Source organism: Diplodia corticola (genome assembly GCF_001883845.1).
Source record: "Diplodia corticola strain CBS 112549 chromosome Unknown scaffold2, whole genome shotgun sequence".
In the NCBI taxonomy this organism is placed as follows: domain Eukaryota; kingdom Fungi; phylum Ascomycota; class Dothideomycetes; order Botryosphaeriales; family Botryosphaeriaceae; genus Diplodia; species Diplodia corticola.
The window spans coordinates 407,285-427,984 of NW_017971481.1; the positions used below are offsets into that span (position 1 = coordinate 407,285).

At 57.7% G+C, this 20,700-nt stretch overlaps 8 protein-coding genes across 8 annotated transcripts; 5 read left to right on the top strand and 3 right to left on the bottom strand.

The window, feature by feature from the left end:
• Positions 1-715: 715 nt before the first annotated feature.
• On the top strand, positions 716-1,690 carry BKCO1_2000137 (self-incompatibility ribonuclease; the record flags this gene model as incomplete). Its single annotated transcript, XM_020272327.1, has 2 exons — positions 716-1,313; positions 1,371-1,690. The coding sequence occupies 2 exons, from the start codon at positions 716-718 to the stop codon at positions 1,688-1,690; spliced, it is 918 nt and encodes a 305-aa protein (XP_020134787.1).
• A 4,354-nt stretch (positions 1,691-6,044) lies between these two features.
• BKCO1_2000138 (integral peroxisomal membrane protein) lies at positions 6,045-7,731 on the bottom strand (the record flags this gene model as incomplete). The annotated part of the gene is made up of 2 exons (XM_020272328.1): positions 6,045-6,476; positions 6,523-7,731. 2 exons carry the CDS (start codon positions 7,729-7,731, stop codon positions 6,045-6,047), a joined length of 1,641 nt encoding a protein of 546 aa, XP_020134790.1.
• Positions 7,732-8,187: 456 nt separating this feature from the next.
• Positions 8,188-8,890, top strand: BKCO1_2000139 (mitochondrial import inner membrane translocase subunit tim16; the record flags this gene model as incomplete). The annotated part of the gene is made up of 2 exons (XM_020272329.1): positions 8,188-8,253; positions 8,480-8,890. 2 exons carry the CDS (start codon positions 8,188-8,190, stop codon positions 8,888-8,890), a joined length of 477 nt encoding a protein of 158 aa, XP_020134789.1.
• Positions 8,891-9,832: 942 nt separating this feature from the next.
• BKCO1_2000140 (dna polymerase sigma subunit) lies at positions 9,833-12,095 on the top strand (the record flags this gene model as incomplete). Its single annotated transcript, XM_020272331.1, has 2 exons — positions 9,833-11,758; positions 11,808-12,095. The coding sequence occupies 2 exons, from the start codon at positions 9,833-9,835 to the stop codon at positions 12,093-12,095; spliced, it is 2,214 nt and encodes a 737-aa protein (XP_020134895.1).
• Positions 12,096-14,148: 2,053 nt separating this feature from the next.
• BKCO1_2000141 (plasma membrane channel protein) lies at positions 14,149-16,536 on the bottom strand (the record flags this gene model as incomplete). The annotated part of the gene is made up of 5 exons (XM_020272332.1): positions 14,149-15,360; positions 15,410-15,841; positions 15,891-16,191; positions 16,246-16,402; positions 16,452-16,536. 5 exons carry the CDS (start codon positions 16,534-16,536, stop codon positions 14,149-14,151), a joined length of 2,187 nt encoding a protein of 728 aa, XP_020134896.1.
• A 339-nt stretch (positions 16,537-16,875) lies between these two features.
• Positions 16,876-17,880, top strand: BKCO1_2000142 (metallo-dependent phosphatase; the record flags this gene model as incomplete). The annotated part of the gene is made up of 1 exon (XM_020272333.1): positions 16,876-17,880. One exon carries the CDS (start codon positions 16,876-16,878, stop codon positions 17,878-17,880), a length of 1,005 nt encoding a protein of 334 aa, XP_020134897.1.
• Positions 17,881-18,181: 301 nt separating this feature from the next.
• On the bottom strand, positions 18,182-18,907 carry BKCO1_2000143 (uncharacterized protein; the record flags this gene model as incomplete). Its single annotated transcript, XM_020272334.1, has 1 exon — positions 18,182-18,907. One exon carries the CDS (start codon positions 18,905-18,907, stop codon positions 18,182-18,184), a length of 726 nt encoding a protein of 241 aa, XP_020134898.1.
• A 1,055-nt stretch (positions 18,908-19,962) lies between these two features.
• Positions 19,963-20,605, top strand: BKCO1_2000144 (cfem domain-containing protein; the record flags this gene model as incomplete). Its single annotated transcript, XM_020272335.1, has 2 exons — positions 19,963-20,194; positions 20,250-20,605. The coding sequence occupies 2 exons, from the start codon at positions 19,963-19,965 to the stop codon at positions 20,603-20,605; spliced, it is 588 nt and encodes a 195-aa protein (XP_020134891.1).
• Between the last annotated feature and the right edge of the window lie 95 nt (positions 20,606-20,700).

The following is a 20,700-nucleotide window of genomic DNA, read 5'->3' on the forward strand; positions in this document are numbered from 1 at the left end:
GGCGCCGGGGGAAATGATGGGATGCAACGAGAGTGGTGAGATGTGCATAGCTCCCGGATGCCGCGGCGGAGCCTGGGCCACAGCCCGTGCTGCCTGCCCTTCCAGTGCCGATGACGTCTGAGCGTCAACACCGGCCGCCGACTACACTGCGCAAACGGCTGCTATCGTGGGCTTGCGCGGGAAACGGCCTGCGCCCTAAAGCAACGTGCGCGGATGCGGCCCGCACTGCTACTGCGCCGCTGGTGACCGCTCTTACGGCGGTGCACCGCAGGCCCCCGCGCAAGGCTGCGGTTTGCGGCCAATGACACGCCTTGAATGAAGCTGTGAGCCACAGCTTCCAGCGGCGCTGCCGGGAGCTGGCTGAACCGCGTCTAAGCTGGCGGTGCCAGGCGGTGCAGTCAGGCTGCCGCCTGAAGCTTGCGGGGAGGGGCTCGCAGCTGCGCGACCTTGGACCTGGACCTTAACCTGCACCAGCTGTCCTGCCTGAGATCGTGTCCACTACCCGACTGCGAGTTGCCCTCACCTGCGCAAGAACCTCAAGCACCGCACACCAAGACATGCAAAAGCCGCCCTCCGTCCCTTCAACCTAGCCTCCGTCCTCCAAGCGTCCACACCAACGCTCAGTAGCCTCGTCCGCGTCAGGCTTGCCCACGTCGACGCTGCAGATCGTGCCGCCGCTTCGTACCACTGCCGCCCATCGCGCCGCACTTTCGAAATGGACGACACCAGTTTCCTCCAAGACTGGGCTCCCGGAAATGTCACCTTCACGTTCGAAGACTTCGGCGGCGAGCAGACCAGCGTTGCGGGCCTCGATCGAGACATCCTCAGCCAGCGCTCCACTCTCCTTGGCATGGCACCCGAGGACGATGCCACTGGAAGGGCCTCACTCACTCTGAGCGTTCCATCCCACGCGGCCGGCGTTGCGCTCGTCCGTTACCTCTACCTTGGCAACTATACCATTGAGCACATCGACGACGCCGGCGATCCTCAATTCCTCGTCCATGCCCATGTCCTCCACCTCGCCGACGCCACTAGCTGCCCAGAACTTGCCAATATCGCAATGGGCCATCTGAACTACAACGTTGCACTGGCAATCAGCTTCCCCACCTCACCTCCGGATCTGGTGCAGACTCTCATCTTCATGTACACTCACCTCACCCACATTCCGGAGGCTCTCAGCACGATGCTGAACTACTGCGTTGCTGCCTTCACTACACACAAGCTGGGTGAGGATGGCGATTTCAAGCACCTGGCGGGGACCCACGAACACCTTCTCTCCGACCTGTCTCAGGTCAACGCCGAGCGCGGCTTCGGTAAGTACCCGCCAACCCAGCTTCAAACAGCGGCCATATGACCTAACCAAAGCCCAGAAAACCTCGATATCCCGAAGATGGTCGGCCCAACGCGCCCTAAAATTGTAGACGCGGATATTGCGAACCTATTCGCTGGTCATGCTGTTGACCTGGACCTGGTTCGATCGCGCCGAAACTCGCCCTCTTTCATTGACCAGATCCCAGAGGGCGTGATGGAGATCCGAGACCTGCCCATCCGCGTCAGAGAGGAACCGGAGGATGCTGACCCGGCCAGCCCGGCCAGCCCGGTCACCGAGGACGAGTTCGTTCTCGTTGACATGCCTACGGCTGAAAGGCCTGAGATTGACGAGTCCGACTCGGAGTGGTCCGTTATCTAGGTGCCGGCGACCTCAGCATCAAAGCATTTACATGGCGTGTCTTAGGCGTGATATGGGTGGAAATACCCTGTGTAAAAAAAGGAGTTTTGGTGTGGGCCTTTTCTAGCAGTACTGTATGGAGACAACTTGCCTGTCAGTCGATCAGCGAGCAAAAATACAATTACCCAAGTTTCTCATTCTTCGCGGAGAGCTGCAGTTTGTTTCTGGCCGACGCTGTGCGGTATTCAGATGCGATACTGGCGGCCGCACACGTGCTTGGGCTTCGTGTTACGGTGAGATAAAAGAGCGGACGAGGACGAATCTACGAGGAGGGAGGGGACTCAACCCATGACTCTGCACGGGATGTGCAAGGTCAGGGGTTTTAGACAATCGAGGCAGCACTCATTCGCGTAACGCCGTTACGTGCGGAGCGGGCCCTGGTGAGGGCTGGAGCGCGTGCGGGCTATCACCAGTGACGGAAGCGGAGTTGAGCCTTTTGTGCGGAGCGGTCGTATCAAAGTTTGGGCCGCTTAGGCGCCTCTGCCGCTGTGGCTGCACGGACGAACCTTGGAAAAGGCGCTCCGCACAAATCTCTCACACAAAGAAGCAGCGTCCGCACAATTATCTCATCATCATCATCGGCAAGAAGGCGTTTCATCGAGCGGCGAACCCGGCTGCACGGAGCAAGTCACTGGCCCGGTTCCAGAGGCCCCGGACTCCTGGAGATGCTGGGAAGCGTCAGGGGTGTGCATCTGAGCCATTCCGCGAATACCACGCAGCATCGTTCCAAGCCTTGCTCTCGGACATAATGCTCGGCACGGGGTCCTGCTTCCTCGGACACGCTGAGGACGCAGGCAGGCGGGTGGCAAACACGGACGGTGGCTAAGACTGAGGGCGCATTGCATTGCAGACGCGTCGTGGGCCTAGCTGCCGATACAGGCGGCGTGGACTCGCTGCTCAAACCTGCTCAACGAACCCATGCACGCTATCGGCGTATACTCTGTCACAAGAACGTGCTCAGATGCACGCGGCGGTTCTCAAGCAAGAGGGTGCTGAAGACGGCGGCAGTGCCGTGTTTGCGCGTGCGGCGGTGGGTAGGCTGGTGATGGGGCAGGAAAGACCGAAGGCCCGATGCGAATCGGCGCGGGGCGGAGCAATCATGACGCTGGTTGCACTTGCCAGGACCGGACGGGGTCCAGCCTCGCTAGCAGCATCATCAGGCCGTGTGGCCCGGCCCTGCAGCCGCCGAGCTCGTGCGGGCAAGAGCGACGGGCCAACGTCCGCCTGAGCTTTGGCCGAAGCCCACGCAGCTGCCCTGTGCCAAGTGTTGCGGTCTGCTGATAAAGCCCCGCCCTGCGCGGCGTCCTTCTACTTAAACCCCACCATCCTCCAACTCTGCTGCGACAACGATCCACTCAGCGTCCGACAGCAAACCCCTTCACAGTTACACCACATACCACCACTCTAACAACCAACCCTCCACTCATCCACCATGTCTGACCACGGTTGCTCCTGCGGCTCCAGCTGCCAGTGCGGTACCAACTGCACCTGCGGCGTAAGTGCCCTCTCACAACAACGCTTCCCTGCAGAGCCCCACCAAGCTGACTCCACCTGCAGAAATAAACTGCCTGCCCGCCTCACACGCCACATGCTCTCCCAGACTGAAGCATAGAGTCCCTGCCGACGACGGTCTCGCGGCTGTCATGATTTTTTTGCTTTCCATCACCGAGTCACTTCTGCTGTAACAAGGTCGAAGCCTCCTCATCTTGGCCCGGTATTCTCGACTCTCGTTCGGCACGCTTCCCATCGGCTACTTGGAATGGGCAGCAGGCCAAGCGGAAAGAAGGAGTATGACAAGTGGATATCCCTCGGGGAACAGCAGGCTGGAGTTGTGAATTATGGAATGACGGGTGACCTCCGGGGTATCAATAATGGAAAAATGACTTGATGATCTTGGCTGTCTTTTTCGCCTACGTGACTTGCATATTGACCTGATAATCGGGGGCTGCTGGGTGCTTGTGCCCTTGAACATGCGTGAGAGATATTTGAAGGATTCCAGAAGACGACTGCGAAACAACTTGGACTGTACGCACGTTACTTGCAAGCGGGCATTTTCCCCGCTAGTGCATCGTCTACAGTCAGATGTCATGCATCTCGGCTTGAGGTCATGCGGGATGAAGCGTAGACCCACTATGACGTTGGTACCGAAGAACGATGTGCTGGAGCTAATGGACCTGCAGCGTTCATCACACACGGCTGAAGATCGTGGCAGAAAGGGGGGAAAGGATCGTTACTGAGTGTCAGGAGAAACAAGGCAACTTGCACAGGGTGGTCATGTTCCGGCCAAGGATTCATATTGATGTACGAATAAAGGAAAAAGAGTGGTGTATTCGTTGGACTAGTAGCTCCATAACCGCCGAACCTCCCCGGTCCACGTCCAACAATCCTAGGGCACGGTTTGGCCCTCATGACGAAGATGAAGAATAATGTTCTAGAGAAGCGGAACAGTGCACCGGCCAATCCGACCAAGCAGATGAGGTGAATCGGGAGCCCGATGATGAGGGAGCGTTCTCGTTGCTGTCACTCCCCATGCGGACGGTAGAGGTATTCGAGCAGGCGTAGTGGGCCGTCGGTGGCAGTTTAGTGCTATCAGCGGCAAGTAGGAGAGCATGCGTCAGCAAAAAAGGTTGAACGGTAGGCACTCGCGTGAGAACTTACGCCACAGGAGCTGCAGGAGCAGCCGTTGCACTGGCCGTTGGCGCAGTTGCAGGTGTTACAGGTGCTGGGAGAACGATACTCATGTCAGCCCTCCATTTCCTAGCCTAGGACAAGCTCATCGAGGGAGGTTGAAGGGGGGGGGAGGAAGGGACGCAAAAGGTGACAATGAAGAGTCCGAAGCTTGAAAAGGCAGTGAAGTCAAGGTAGAGGTACAGCGGGAGGCAGGAGCAAGTACCAGGGAGACATTTTGGCAAAGGGGTTATGTTTCGAAAAACGGGTGGTTGCTTTGATGAAAGTTTTATGGAAGTGATTGATTGAGCTGATGATGGAATGAAGAAAAGAGACTTCAAGGTGCCTCGCGGAGTCTTTATATATCCAACTCCTCCCACCCCGTCTTGCGCGCCCTGTCTTGGCTCGCATGGATATTCCTGACTGAAACCGTCCCGCCGATTACCCACTTCTAGTAACTCGAGCCAGCAACACGATGCATATGGCGGCACGAGACTAGTGCGGGGCTACAGCGGGCATGCTCCTCAACGTGGCGCTTCACGCGGATAGGCCTAGCGATAGTGAGGCTGGGCTCGGGAGGCATGCGGCCAGCATTGGGTCGCTGTCTGTCGCCGGACGGCGACCTCTTGGACAAGAGTGTGGCGTCGTCAGGGATAGTAGTCATTCGATTTAGAACCATCCGGACGGATGCTAGTGGATCACTGCCATGCGAAAGGTGCGGGGACTTGCAGTGGGCTGGTGCAGTGGTGGGGGCGCGCAGCGTTGCGCATCTTTATGGAGCAATTGGCCGGATCCGACATGGGGGACGAGTCGAGCTGGACAGGGAAGCGGCGTGGGCGACAGGGTCTGATGCTCGCCGATGGAAGCTATCGGTGGCTGCATGACCGCGTCCGCATCGGGCAAAAGCGTCAAAGTGGTGGTGCAAAGACGGAGCGTGATTGGCTGTTGCACCTCGTGCGTCACATGGCTGCCTTACCTTGAGTCGACAGCTGCCGGTAGCCGCGATGCTCGTGACTGAGCGAATAGTGCGGCACGGCAATCTGCGTCGTGTTTCGTCACTGCTTGTTGCTAATGAGCCAGGCAAAGCCTGACTATCCGCGACCCGAGCGGCATTTGTGCGGCTCCGAGGCCCATCTGTGGCCATGGTCGACCGGCCCAGCTGGAGCTTCCGGTGACATCAAGGGCCGGGAGCAATAAATGAGGCTTGTGTATTTGCGTAAGCATCAGCTAGTCTGTTATGTACCGGCGTCGTCTGCGACGCGTGGGATGTCGTTCAGAGACCAATAATGGAGAAGCCCACCAAGATAGGCGCCTCGTGACGACAAGTAAGCCAGTGACTTGGCTCAGCGCGCCTTTTGCGCTCCGCCAATCGAATTAATCGGACACATACTGTTGACCTCGCCGACAAAAGCAAACATGCCAAACCCATGCAACGGCGGCCGCCGCTATGTTAACCATTACCAGAACCCGTAAGATAGTGAAGACTGGCCCCGTGAGCCTGTCCATTGTCGTCCGAGAGCTATTATCGGAACCTGTTTCCTACTGCGGCTTGAGGGGAAAGCAATGGACCCGCTGGTACCCATGGTAGAATGACCGGGGTGGGCCCACCGTACATCCTGTGATGAAGCAGCGACGGAACGTGCGAAGATTACCCCAGGTCCATTCGCGCCTCATCTCCCAAGCCCCATTCGCTCTCTCGGGTTGCATGGTATCGGAGCGGCGTATGGACGTCTTCCTCATCGTTCTGGATATCCACATCAGTATCATCGACGCTTCCGGTCGCGATGCTCTTCTCGCTAGCTGCCCTGCTCGGTCGCCGCCCAAACCACCGTCTCTTGCGCATTTTGCCATCGCTTCCAGTTTCATCCCGGGTTGACATGGAATATTCCGACGGAGTCTCTTCGGGCCTTGCTGTATCTGCTTCGGAGAAGGTGGGCTCTTCGCTCACCGGTGGCATGGGCGTAGGGGAGGGTGTGATGTCCGTCGAAGGAGTGATCTCCACGAGCTCGGCATCACGGCACCATTTGCGCCGTCTAGTATACCGTCCCCAGCCATCTTGCCCGCGTCGACCATCTCGCCACTGATGAACTGTCAGTTGCGCACAAAAGGGAGCGAGTCTGTCGTACCTTGTTGTCATAATAGATCCAACCCCGGTTGTCTTCCTCATCACTTTCTGCGCATTCAACTCTCCACTCGCTCCCCTCAACCCACCGCCATCTTGCATTTCCACCGTCAACTTCCGGGAGGTCAAAATGCTCCTTGTCTGGTGCGGGGTTCAAATGTTCGTCTGTCCAAGGTGTTCGTTCGTAAGCAAGCAACGAGGACGTCCATCCGATCCCTAGCCATCGGCGCTGGTTCTCGAACAGTGCGAATGTGAAGCGAACGCCCGGCGAGACTGCCCTGTGCTTAGCCGCCAACGACGCTGCGATGGTATTTGCATCTTTCCTCCGCGGCGGGAGGGGCGGGGGCCTCCCTCTGTCGGAGCCAGGTGCGGCAGATTCAGGGTCACCAACATCTAGCCCTGTGATGAGGGCCAAGGAACGGCGGACGAGCCTGGAGCGCCAGAGGACGATACGGGTCACCCGTGCGGGCCGCGAATGCCAGCTCAGAATTATCGTCCCAAAGGCAAGGACAATGCGCCTGGTCGTCAGCACGCGCAGAGGCGGAAGGGTAAAGGCCAGCCAGAATGGTGTTAGGAACAGAATGCGGATGAACAGGGTGGTCAGCGCGGGTCTGGTCGTAGCTGAGGTCGCGGTGCGCTGGGTGGATAGGAAATCCGTCAGACGGATGAAGGGGTCCAGCAGAATGTTGCACCTTGAGGTGAACAGCTTCAAAGTATCCACAATGTCCTCGAGACTCTTCTGGTGGCTCTCGCTGGCGACAGACGCACCCCTCTTGTGTCCCTTGGACTTTTCGCCAGTCCAGCCAGTGGAGGAGAGCGGCGAGTACCTACGCGTGTACATGCCAAGTATGATAGCTGCCACGGCGACGATGGGGCCGGCGAGCCTAATGACGGTGCCGCCGTACAGCGTCATGGCCCAGAAGGCTGCGATGAAGAGGAAGCTCTCCCACGGGTCGCCGGTGGTCCATGACAGCAGGCCGACGAGCTTGTTGAGCGGCAGCAAGAAGGGATGCGAGTAGGCGAGGGCACGGGTGACCTGCGGCGGGGTGGCAGCGAGCAACGGCGACTTCTGGTGGACGAGGATGGTGGAGCGCTGCTTGGTGGTGGCGGGTAGGTGGCCTAGGGTGCTGGGTGAGAAGGCGGCATACGTCGGCGGATTGGGGTCTGCGGCGCCCGGCGACGCAGACTTTGACGGGTTGGGGGCAGGGGACATCTGAGAGACCCAGGGTGTATCTGTATGCAGCATTAGGACGCAGCACCATCAAGGTATTCAAAGTCGCGGGCTTGCCAAGTGCGGCCATGCGCAGTGATCACGGCGGCATTCCGCCGAGGCAGGCGAGTGTTTGGTTCCGGGAAGGGCGGCAGCGGGCGGGTGGGCGCTGGCGACAGGACAGCTTGCGCGGGCGGGCTCTGAGGTCCTGCTGGCCGACGCTCTGGGCTGCAAAGCTCACGAGGACCGTGATGCGATATATGCCTTGGGGAACTTCGGCTTTCAACGCGGTCGGCACATGTGATCGAGGCCGTTCGGCCACTAGGTGGCAGGCTGCGGCTGCTGCTGGGCGGCGGTGCAGCGACAAGGACGCTACAGGCCCGGCTTGGACACGAGGCGGCCGCCGCAGTGCTCAGGCAGGCGCTGCGCTCGATGGTGAGCACCACGAGAGCCATCGACATGCGCACCGCTTGCCGCATCTGTGACGCTGTCTTCCCCGGAAGCGGTGCTGGGGGCGATCATAACGTAAGCTGGGCGCGGGCGCGCGGGCTCGGCGCCTGGGACGCTTTTCGCCGGCTGGCCTGTCATGTTTGGCCTCCGGGAAATTTTGGGATCCTCAACGCCCTCCATCCGATCCCGCGCTCCTCGACGGCAATCGCCTTTCCAGTCTTTGTTCGCTCGTCAGAATGGTACGGCTGCGCTTGAACCCTTCATCGCCGCCCTTTGTGCGCCCTCATGCTGATCCCGCCAGGCGCATCGCATCATCACCCAGGTCGTCGTCACTGGCTCCCGCGTCTTCGGCCGCGCCTTCGCCGAGGCTTGGAGACAGGCCGCCGCATCCCAGAAGTATGCTCAGGCCAGCGGGAACAACGGAAACGCAAAAACGTTCGCCTCCGCCGGCCTGACCCTCGACGAAGCCTGCAAGATTCTCAATGTCCCGCCGCCCAAGGGTGGAAAGACCGACATGGAGAATGTTCTGGACCGATTCAAGAAGCTGTTCGACCTGAACGACCCCAAGCGGGGCGGCAGCTTCTACCTCCAAAGCAAGATCCTGCGCGCTCGCGAACGGATAGAAATGGAAGCGCGGACGGCTGAGCAGGCCGCGGAGCGAGAGGCGGAGCTGAAAGAAGGTTGGAATCCCAAGCTCTACAAGGACAAATAGCCAGAACACGGCGCTTACCGGATGGACGCTTTGTAGCCCGGTAACACGATTGCGCCAGCCTTATGGCATGCCGCGCTTGGTGGTCCAAGCAACCTAGACTCCAGCATCGGCGCATTACATGGGAGCATTGTCCGGGTCTATTGCATCAGCACGGAGTTTTGGAGTTGCGGTTTGTACAACAATCTACAGCGGTGGAGAAGAAGAAGATTTGGGTATGGGAACGAGACCCGGGTGGACGTTAGAGGATTCGGCTACTCCACTCGATTGTATATCTATCGCCACTTCTCGGCGGTGCGACTCGTTAGAAGAGAGCGGGAAGAATTGAGGGATTGGAGCGTTCCAAAATACCCTCGGCAGGATGAGCACCTACTGCCAAATTGCAAAATCATGTCCACTGGTTGGGTCCCTGTGCTTTCACGTGCCAGCAACTCTTCTCAAGGGAAGCTGCAGGCTAAGGGGGATCAAGCGCCAAATTACGACGCAGTATGGCCCACGACAGCAATGCCTCTCCCCTCGAAAGCTCTGTGTATGGTTGAGAGTAGAATGTAATAGTACATACATAGGTATTGTCAGGCACAGCTGCGATTCTGTAAATTACGCAAAAGCCATTGGTCCGGGAACACTGGTAGAAAGCAATGCTCTACAGCGTGCTTGCTACCAATTACGGTCGTGATACCCTCTGAACCCAGCTGGCTGCAGGCCCCTGCTGGACCCTGTCGCCGGCCGCAGGCGCAGCCCTGAAGAAAGGTGACGTAAGCGAGGAAGATCTGCGGGCGGACGCGACCTCCGAACATATTTTCGAATCGCGACGCCAACCCGCCCCCTTCACCTCACTTCACCTCCCGCAACGGTCCGCACCGTCGCTGACTCCACTGACTCTCTGAGCAGCCGCTCTCGAGCCTGCTGAGCCTCCTACGCGCGACGTTTGCCCCGACTGCAACCATGGTCGAGTCTTATCGCCCCAGTTACAGCAACCAGCGCGACTCTCGCGACAACCGTGGCGGCGGCCGCAGATCCCCACCGCGCCGCTCTCCGCCATCTGCCATGTACCAGTTCGGCGGAAGTGGTGACAGCTATCGGCCTGGAGGTCGCAACGACCGAAATGACCGCGGCGACCGCAACGACTACGATGCTCATCGCAATGGAGATCATCGAAACGACTTCAACTTTCGCGCTGGAGACAGGGATCTTCATTTCCCACCCGCAGACTCGCAGCGCCCACCTCGTGAGCGTGCTAGGCGGCCCCAAGCGCGCGACACTCGCCGCCCTCGTCAAAACAACCAGTTTAGCCGCGGACCATGGCGTCCTCCCGCCCCGCACGAACGCCCCATCCTCCGTTCCAATCGCGAGAAGACTCCTGAACGACTGGACGGTATGGGTGAGGGCAAAGCTAAGTTTATATCGCTGAGTGACATCTCAGACTCGGAAGGAGAGATGGACCTTGAGTCTGATGGCGATGCATCCGCCGACGCGGATCGTCCGCCAGCGAAGAGAGCCAAGCCTACCACACAAGAAAACGCTGATGATGGCGATGAACGCCCTCGCTGGTCCAACCCGGACCCGTACACTGCTCTTCCGCCTCCAGATGAGACTCACACGAAAAGACGCGATTTCGTGAAGTTGATTCGTAAGGCCAAAGTCGCTGCCGAAGACGAGGGTTCCAGCGGCAACCCTGTCGCTAAGAATGATGATTTCATCTCGTTGAACTTCGATGATGATGAAGATCAGCAAGAAAGTGACCATGACGACGGCGATGCTCACCGTCGGCCTGGTGGCAATTCGTTCAGTCATCTCGACCATCTCCACCCCGATCGTAAGAGTGCTCCATCAGACGGACCTACGAAGCCTGTTTTGAACGCAGCTTCTTTGGGCCCGCCTCCAGGTCTTGCCAGCCTACCTCCTAGACCTCTCGCCAACAACAGCCTTGATACGTGGCCACCCCCTCCACCACCACAAGCTCCCACCGGGCCCAAAGCTTTGAAGCGTGGCCACCAAGCCGATGATGACGATGAATTGGAGAGCCTTCCTCCGCCCAAAGGCAAGAAGCGTAAGCGCGAGGCCCTCGACGGCGGTATCATCGACGACTGGCGTCCTCGCCCCGGTAGTTCGCCCACACCGTGGTGCCAGGAAGACCACTCGAGCTCCGAGAACATGGGCTTCTGGTTGCATAAGGAGATTGCGGACTTCTATGATTTCGTCAAGCCTCATCCGTTCGAGGACTCCATTCGGCATGGTTTGGTCAGGCGCATCGAGCGCACCCTGACGCGGCAGAAGGCCTTTGCAGGTTCTACAGTGGAATGCTTCGGTTCATTTGCTGCCGGCCTGTATCTTCCCACAGCAGATATGGATCTTGTTATTCTCTCGTCCCACTTTCGCAACACCGGGCAGGGAATGGTCACCAAGAAGACGCTTTACAGGGTTTCAGATATCCTGGAAAGAGAGGGCATCAGCCAACCTGGTGCCACTGAGGTAGTCGCTGGCGCAAGGGTTCCGATTATCAAGATTGTCGATCGTGTCACTGGCCTGAAGGTCGATATCTCCTTCGAGAACAGTACTGGCATTGCTGCGAACAAGACCTTCCGAGGATGGAAAAGTGCTTACCCAGCCATGCCAGTGATTGCCACACTGGTGAAGCAGTTCCTCCTTATGCGTGGCCTGAACGAAGTCTTCACCGGAGGCCTTGGAGGCTTCTCCGTCATCTGCATGGTTGTGAGTCTCCTTCAGAATTGGCCTGATTGCCAGAGCTACAATCTCGTTCCGGAGGAACATTACGGGGATGTACTTTTGAACCTCTTCGACCTGTTCGGCAACAAGTTCAACATCGCTACAACTAGGATCCGGCTCAATCCTCATCAGTTCGAAGCAAAGGTACGTCGTGGCATAGATCGTTTGACTATAAATCATCTGACCGTAGCAGGGCCCTCGCGACCTGAACGGAAAGCCCGCTAGACCAGACCGTCTCTCCATCGTCGATCCTAATACTCCAACGAACGACATCTCGTCGGGATCACACAACGTAGTTCTCGTCCAGAAATGCTTCCGCGACGCATTCGACAAACTCCAACGTCGCATGGCTGAATTGAACGCCCTCGATATTGGACAGCGTAGGAATGCTAGCATTCTGGAGGTGCTCTTCGCGGGTGACTATTCCTCGTTCGACTGGCAGCGCAAGCGCCTCAGGAAGATCTATGATTCGGACCGGTGAGCAGCCATCACCGTGATGCATGCTGTGGACTATTACTACTGAATAGATGGGAAGTCGTTTGTCCGGCGAGCCCGAAAAGGAATGTCTTGAGTGAGACAAGTCCTATGCATTCATCGCCTACAGTTGCTTTCTTATTCGGCAGCGAATCGTTGACTTGATTTTCGATGAAGCCCATCATGCTGAGTAAGTCATTCAGGATCAGTTCTTCGGGCATCGATCACTTGGCACTTGTGCCGCTCGCGCATTGATGTTTCATTTGCTGATTACATCGTTCAGATTCAGGTTGATTTGCTGAATGAATGCCGCCAGTTCCTTGAAGAGAACCTCTGCATCCTTACGGTTTGGTCACGATTCGATAAGCTCACTGTAGTGTTCGTTTCGCCCATTCGCAAAATGCTCGCCATCCGATCGGATTTGGCGGGTCACACACATCGCACATGTTTCCTGATAGTGTGGCTGATGCCCGGTATCCAGACGCATGGCTACCTGAAAGACTCTTTTATGACGGCAAACTTCTTGGCCTGTGATGCTGGTGCTGAGAAAGCAACCTGCACCAGACGCTCTGCCCGAGGGCATCTATCTTATCGCGCAGGTCATTCACAAGTCTTATCCTCGGATAGCACTCTCATGATCAGGTATCAGGCCCTAAGCCGAAGAACGATTGTTCTGTCCTACCACGGATGGACTTCTCAGGTCCTCAAGTAAACGGAGGAAAAATCGGCGATGATTGCCTTCACATGGATTGCGTTCTGCTTCGGAAGGGGTGTCTTTAATAGTGGGGTTCGGTTTCTTTTTCTATTTTCCGGGTCTCAGATGGTCTTCTTCTCTTCTAGCTCTCTATATTGCTCTCTCAAAAGCAGCGCCTGCCACAGGCTTTTCCGTCTTCTTTCTACTCACCGCATCGGCCAGGCTTCTTCTCGACAGCCGCAAGCGAATGCCCGGTCTCGGACGCAGTTCCCCAGCACTCCCATCGCACCTTGACTCGCCGGTAAACCACACAGCTTTAGTATTCATTACTTACGGTGCCATCAGCAGATCACTCGTGGGCGGGCCAAGCCCTCCACCTGGCCATCTGGCTCCTTCCCCTTCCAGGCCGCCCCACCCCCCCTGAGTCTCCTAACACAATACCGATATCGCCTATAACCACCTATTATCAGCAGGAAGAAACATAAACAATAACAACAACAACAACAACAACATAACCAGCAATGCCAAAGAATAAAAGAAAGAAGAATTAAAAAACCGCGACCGCCCTCGCCTGCGCTTTGATCTCCGATCTCTTTTCTCCCTTCCTTCATGGGGAGGGTGGGGGGGGGGCGGAGGCGAGGGCGCGAGCAAACATGCCCATTTTCTCGTCATCGCACTCGCTGTACGCGGGTCTATGAGGAGGGGAAGGAGTCGAGCCGCAGCCGAATATGGGTAAAGCTTTTCATGTATGTCATGCGGATACACGCTAGCCTCGCACTGCACACACACACACACACACACACACACACAGAGCCGTCTATAGTCTGTGCTGCGTATGCGGAGGCGAGTAAACAGTGTCACGTAGAGATTCGAGCTCAAGTATGAAGCGTGCATTCTATGGTTACGTGGAGGCAATGTGGGTGACGGAAGAGATTAACCCGCCAGCATGTATCTCACGTGGGAGGTAGAGTCCCATATCCGCTGCACTTGTACAGTATTAATACTCGTATCTATATCCGGATGTCTTCTTCCAATACCCACACAAAGGATCACCGTAGATCAATTTCTTTCGTCACCGATTGTGGAGGAAAGCCGTCAAGATTAACCCGAAGAAGCCAAATCTGGTAAATGAATTACCCACCCACTCTCCCATTCCTTTTTCGTTATCGTGAAGCCATACGTTCTGTTTTGTTAACCCTCCATCCTTGATTCATCAGTCCGTCTGTACCCGGCGTCATCACCGTCGATCCGTCCACCCCTCCACCCGTGATTCATAACCCACGTACCAGCCTTGGTGGCGATTGAAATAGCTTGAACAAGCCATACAGCGCAGTGAACTTATGCAGGTTGACAAGTAAAAAAGAGTCTACTGCTCTTTCTTGCTCTCTGCCCCAGCCGTTCTCTCGATCAGAGATTTACCCACAATGATCGTTTCCTTCCAGCCACTTTGCCTCTTCCAAAACTTATCCTCCAGCCTGCTTCCGGCTTGGCTCTCCCTTCTCGCCTCCTCCTCAAGTGCGTCGATTCCGACCTCGGCCGCCTGCTCTTGAAGCTTCGGCAGCTTCTCGATTTCCTTAAGAGACTCGGCCATGTAGCGACGACGGATGAGGTAACGCTCGCGACGCTCCTTCTGGCGGCCGGGGGAGTCCATCTTAGTGATGGCGACACGGATGGCCCAGCGGACAGCGAGGAAGATGTGTTCGCAGAAGAAGATGGAGAGCAGCAGAGCCCAGCCTTTGATGTCGCCGGGTGTGCCGTCCGGACCGAGACCGTCATTCCAGAACATGTAAACGAGGGCGGAGGTTGTGATGCTACCAAACCATGTCAGGAAGCTCAGGCTGTCGAGCCAGGGACCAATGGTGTCAGCACGCCAAGGCGTGGGGCGTTGCATCTCGACGCAAATCTTGATTGCATCGGCGCGCAGCTCAACCCAGTCATTGATCAAGAATGACACAGCGGTGAGAGGCCAAACGACGCTGAAGAGAGAGAGGTAGCCAAACTGTAGGACCATCTCACGGAGATCCTGGGTCACATCGTACACATCGAGCTCGGCCTCCTTGCGGACACGGTCGAGGAAAGCAGCCTCCTCCGGCGGGTCGTTCGCGGCAACATTTGGCACCGTACCGCCGTTCTTGGCGGCCCTTTCGCTTTGGATTTTCTTGTATTTCGCGAAACCACGACGCTTCAGGTAAGGGACGATAACCTCCATGCCAAGGTTGACGACCTGCGCGGTTACGGTAAAATAGATCACCTGCTTCCTCAATCTGTCGGGATTGATAGACCAGGTGGAGGATCGCTGTAGCTGCTTTTCGTCTTCAGCGAAGGGCTTGACCGTGAGGCTGAAAACGTCCAGGTATGGGACAATGTGTTGGCCAAAAGGAACGTAGATGAAGGCGGTAAGAATAATAGGCAGGTAGGAGACGATGAAATTCAACACGAAAATCTTCTGCGTCATGGCCGTCTCATGGGAACCGTGCGTGTCGTAGTTCTCATAGTCGGTCAGTTGCTTGGCAAAATTCGTCAAGACTCCCAAAAGAATGGGCATGCAGGTAGTCAGAATGCCGGTGGGCAAGAAGACCTGGAAATCATCAGTATTCACATTCAGCGAACCGTGTCATAAAGCTTACCAAGATGGTCTTCAGCGGGCCATTGTAGATCTCGGAAATAAAGATTTCGATTCCGAAGCACGTGGCAATCAAACTGCCCAGGATGAGTGCAGCGGCCAATGCAAAGGGAATCTGCAGCAATTGACGTTGAAAGCGCTTGGTCACTGGAAAGGCCCTGATTGTCTCGCCAGTGACGGGGTCCTGGACTTCGGTCTCGTGCCTGAAATCCCTCCGGGTGGTTTCTATGGAAGAGACGCCGCGCACTCCCCAGCGCACACCGAGGTCGTACTCTTGGTGCTTCCACCATTCGGTGAAAACGGTGCACCAGAGTGCGTTAACGAGGGCGTAGAGCGGAGAGAAGTGGCCAAGGATCAGCCAGGACGCAAAGCCGAATGCAGCGGGGAAGATCAGGAATGTGAAGTAGGACTGGGTGAAGGCAAAGTAGAAGGCGACCTGGAGCGAGTCAGTGCAACGGCGGGCAGCAGATGACAGCACGGCATACCTTTTCGCCTAGACGATTACGAATCTCGTCCAGGTCCTCGGGCTTGAGGAGGTACTGAGTGCTCCATTGCTTGATCCAGGCGTGGTTGTAAGAATGGTCGTGCAGAGCGAAGACAGATTCGACCTGCTTCCAGTCGCCCTCCTTGGGGGTGATGCCGGCGCCGCCCTCGGACTCCGGGTTTGTGATGAGCTGGTATATGATGCGCAGGCGCTCGGCTTCGGACAGGGGCTCGGCGTCGAGGGCGTGGCGGGTCTCGCGCGGGGGCTCCGACGATCGAATGCCGTGGATCCAGTCGCGGACTCTGCCATGGTGTCATCAGCGGACGGTGCACGGGTGCGGGGACAGACACACGCACCTCGAGCGGTAGACTTCGCCGTAGAGGTGCTCCTCAGAAGCAACCTTGCAGAAGACGAGCAGCGAGCTGTCCTCACCATTGCGGACCTCGGTGGCCAGGCCGACCGAGGACAGGGCAGCGATGAGCTTCTCGAACTTGGACAGGGCGGCGTCCTTGGCTGGGGGCGGGGTCAGCGGACGACGGGGCGTGGTGGACGGAGCTGGTACCGGTGGCGGCGAAGCGGAAGCTGACGACATAGTCGACATCCATGTTGGTCTTGAGCGCAGGGCTCTTGGGCCCGGGAGAGGCCATGTCTGCGTGCAGGTTGTTTGCTGGGGAGGGGTGAGCGCGAGGGAAACGGAGGAGGCGGGGAGGCAGTACGGTGCGAGAAGTGCGAGGTCATGGCCCGGAAAAGCAGGCTGCCTTCGTGTTGCTCCATGGTGACGCGCGAAGGCTGGCACGCTGGGTGCAGGAGGAAACAACGGAACGCAGCTCAGGCGAGGTGCGCTCGGCTGGCGTCTACGTCACCTCACATCCCCGCGCCCATCATCCGGGCCGGACAACACCAGAGCAAGCTTCCCCGTCGCACACCCTTCGGCCATGCCTGGCCAAGCGCCTCGAGCCCGTTAGCGTCCCCAGCCCGCCCCCGCCATGCTGCGCCGCCTGCTGTTCGGCGCCGACGAGCCCTTCGAGCCCACCAGCACCGTCGTGCTGTTTGTGCGGGCGCCGCTCAAGTGCCTCGTCTACCTGGCCTACCACTTCCTCAATGCCCTGCGCTCCGACCCGGCGCCCGCGAAGCCCGCCGTCCGTGTCGTCTGCATTTCCGACACGCACACCCAGACGCAGTCCATCCCCGATGGCGACATCCTCATCCATGCCGGCGACCTGGGCAACGCCGGCACCGTCTCGGAGCTGCAGGCCCAGATCGACTGGCTGGCCTCGCTCCCGCATCCGCACAAGGTAGTCGTTGCCGGCAATCACGACACCTACCTGGACCCGCGCTCGCGCCGCACCCTGCCCGAGCCCGACCGCAACCGCGAGCTGCTGTGGAAGGGCGTCCACTACCTGCAGCACGCCTCGTTGCTCGTGAAGATCCCCAATCCCCAGCGCGACCCCCGGAGCCGCCGTCCGCCCCCGCCCCGCACCCTCAAGATCTACGGCGCCCCCCAGATCCCCGAGTGCGGCGGCCCCGAGTTTGCTTTCCAGTATCCGCGTGGCCGTGATGCCTGGTCTGGCACCATTCCGTGGGACGTGGACATTTTGGTGACGCACACGCCGCCAAAATACCACCGTGACTTGCCGCTGCCCGACGGCATGGGGTGTGAGCATCTGACGAGGGCCGCCTGGCGTCTCCGCCACACTCTCCACGTCTTCGGCCATGTCCATGTCGGTGCCGGAAAGGAGGTCAACTGGTGGGACGACGGCCAGAAAGCATACGAGCGCGCTCTGGCAAGGCCGGTGGCGGGCCTGACCCGAGGCCTCCTGAGCATCCCGGCCTGGATTGACCTGGCCTTGGTGCTGTTCTGGGGAACGAGGGGCGTCGTCTGGGACAGGATTTGGGGCGGCGAAGAGAGGGGCACTGTGTTGGTGAACGCGGGTTTGATGAGAGGGAACTCTGGCCGTCTTGGAAACAGAGTCCAGGTGGTTGATATTTAGAGATTCCGATAGACACTGCTTTTATTTAATCCTGGGAATGTGTCGGCCGTCGTTGCCTCTTTCCATTCTGAACAAGCCCGCCGAGCTTTCTTCCGGCGACAGAATCTCTTCCTCGTCTCCCTCTCACTTTTACATCCGTGCCGACATGGTCTCTACATTGATTCATCATCATTCTTCCTAATTCATAAGCCCGAGCACCCATCAAACTGTAAGATAGGGTCGTCATAAACATTCAGAAAGCAATCCCCCTCTCAAACTGGTCCCCCTTGGGTACTTCGCACCGGCTACATCAACTATACTCTCAAACAGTCCCCCTTCGTCCAGCCACAGCATTGGTTATGCACAACCCATTCCTCGCCAGCAGCCCCTTCATCGTTCGACAGGCCTCACAGTCCTCACAGTAGCACCTCAGCCGCGTCTCCGCATGCTTGACGTCGATATCAGCCCTGCTCCTGCTGGTGTCCACACTGCCCCTCCTCTCCTTCTCCCTTTCCTTTTCCCTTTCCTTCTCCTTCACCTCTCTCACTGCCGCCAACGTCGCATACCAATCTCGTCCCAAGACCTCGTTGCCGCTGGCGCCGCCTTCGCTCTTCCGTCGACTACAACCGCCACCCTGCTCCGAACCGGACGACGATCGTGCCTTCGGCGGGATGTGTAGTCTACCCGCATCGAACGGCTCTTGCGGGGGCGACGACTTCTGCCGCTCCAAGGTCGATGATGCAGGCAACGCCTTGTCTGCTCCCCCTTCTTTTACCCCTTCGCCCTTCTCTCCACCAGAATATCGGCTACCGCTGCTTTTGCTGCTTTTGCCGCTGCTGCTGCTGCTGCTGTCGCCATTGCTGTTGCGGTCTCCGTTGCTACCCCGTCTCTCACTGCCGTCGCCGTTGCAGCTCTGGACGGCTGAGTCCTCTTCGCTCTTCGCATCGACAACGGGTGGCGAATCGGTGGCTGGAGGGGCTTCCGGGGCGCTCATCGAGGGCGGAGACTTGATCAGGGGAGGGGCGGAGGTGGAGGCAGAGGCGTCCATTTGAGCACGGGTGTGGGCGTGCATGATGCTGTGAGAACAAATGTTCTACAATTTAGCAGCGCGAAGAGGAGAGGGCGACGGAAAGAAGGTAGCATTTTCCAGGGCGAAACTATAGTAGTTCCCTTGCTCTTTTCTCAAGAAACAAAAAAAAAAGTACGGACAGCGGTGTGAACAGGCGTACCGTGTATAAGATGTCGGGTCGGCGGCGAATTGGTAATCCTTTCTCTTGGTATACGACAGCATCCTTAGTCGCTCAACTCGTTACTTCGATGGAACACGACACTTGTTTATTTAGTTGCAAATAGCAAGTTGGATCGAGTACAGAAATGGGATGTGTGGGAAGTTTTGGTTTAGAACCAACCCACCATTTTCTTCTGAAGTAAAGTCTGCCCGCCTTAAGACTCTCTTCCCCGCCATGCCCAAGGCGCCGGTCCACCCTCGTCACCGACCAGGTCCACTACCTCATCGCCTACATCACTGGTGTCTCTAATCTTCCTCATGCTCCGTCGAGGATCACTGGGCAAACATCCGCATCCAGTCACCACCAGGCTCCGTCCAATCAAGTCGATTCGCTCGGCTTTGTTTCACATGTGCGGCGTAGCACAAACACCTGCCCGGAGCCTGAAGCTTCCGCAACAGGAATGGTGAAGGAATGCAACGGCCTGGCCATGCCCTGGGACGTCTTTGTCCGGGGTCCAGCCACACTACCGCTTGCGGGAGCAGCCGCCCATGACGTCGGGCTGCGAGCAGGTGGCTGGCCGACGACGTCAAGTGTCGGTTGCAGAGGCAGGACTTGAATGAGGCCTTTCGCTTTGAGTGCCGTCCCGGAATTGCTCGCGGATGCCTTGGCCTCATTGTTGGTTGCACCCCTCTCCTTGTATGTGAGCAGTACAAGTAGGAAAGGCTCTGCGTGGCCGATGACAATACTTTCACGGGCCCTGAAGGTTACTTCTGTCATCGTACCGAGCATTCTTATTTCCATGTGGAGGCGGAGATCCGCAGGGCTGAAGCATCCGATAGCTCTCTTCGCGAGGAGATAGAATTGCGCCGCAGGAATGCTTTCTCCCGTGTCTCGCGTCGTCCTCGCAACGAGCTTCCTCTCTGGAACCCTCGCCCAAACCTTCGACTTCAGCAGCCTCCCGAAATGTGCACAGGCGCCCATCCTTGACACCATCGGCAAGAGCAAGTGCGATCCAAGCAGGCCGCAGTGTCTGTGCGGCGATGATGCCGTTATCAGTGACCTGGTTCCTCTCATTGCCCAGGCGTGTAGCGGCGAAGACATGATGAGTGCGTTTGGCCCCCGTTCATCCTGGTGAGACTATTGCTGATGAGATACACGCAGAGGCTGTGGCGTTCGGTCGCGCGCTTTGCCCAAATCTATCGACCCAGAGCGTAGTGACGATTACGGGTGAAAAAACGACCATGACGATCAATGTCGACCAGATGACCGCTGCTACCTCGACACTTGCTGCACCGACCACGCCAGCGGAGACTTCTGCGGTGGCAAAGAGCACGTCCAGCGCCGAACCCAGTAACTCGGCCTCGACTGAGCCAACATCTTCGGTAGTTGCGGGCAATGGCACCAATAGCACTAGTCCAGAACAGTTCCACGGCGACGCACCTGAGTTCGGGCCTGTGCGCTTGTGGTCGATGGTCGTTGGGATCCTTATGATTGGTATGACCTTTGCGGAGCTGTAAACCGTCAGGATCGGCTTTTATGATGCTATTTTCTAGTGGCGATACGGAGGGGGAACCTGACAAGAAGACAATAATCAAAACTGGAGCGGCGAGTT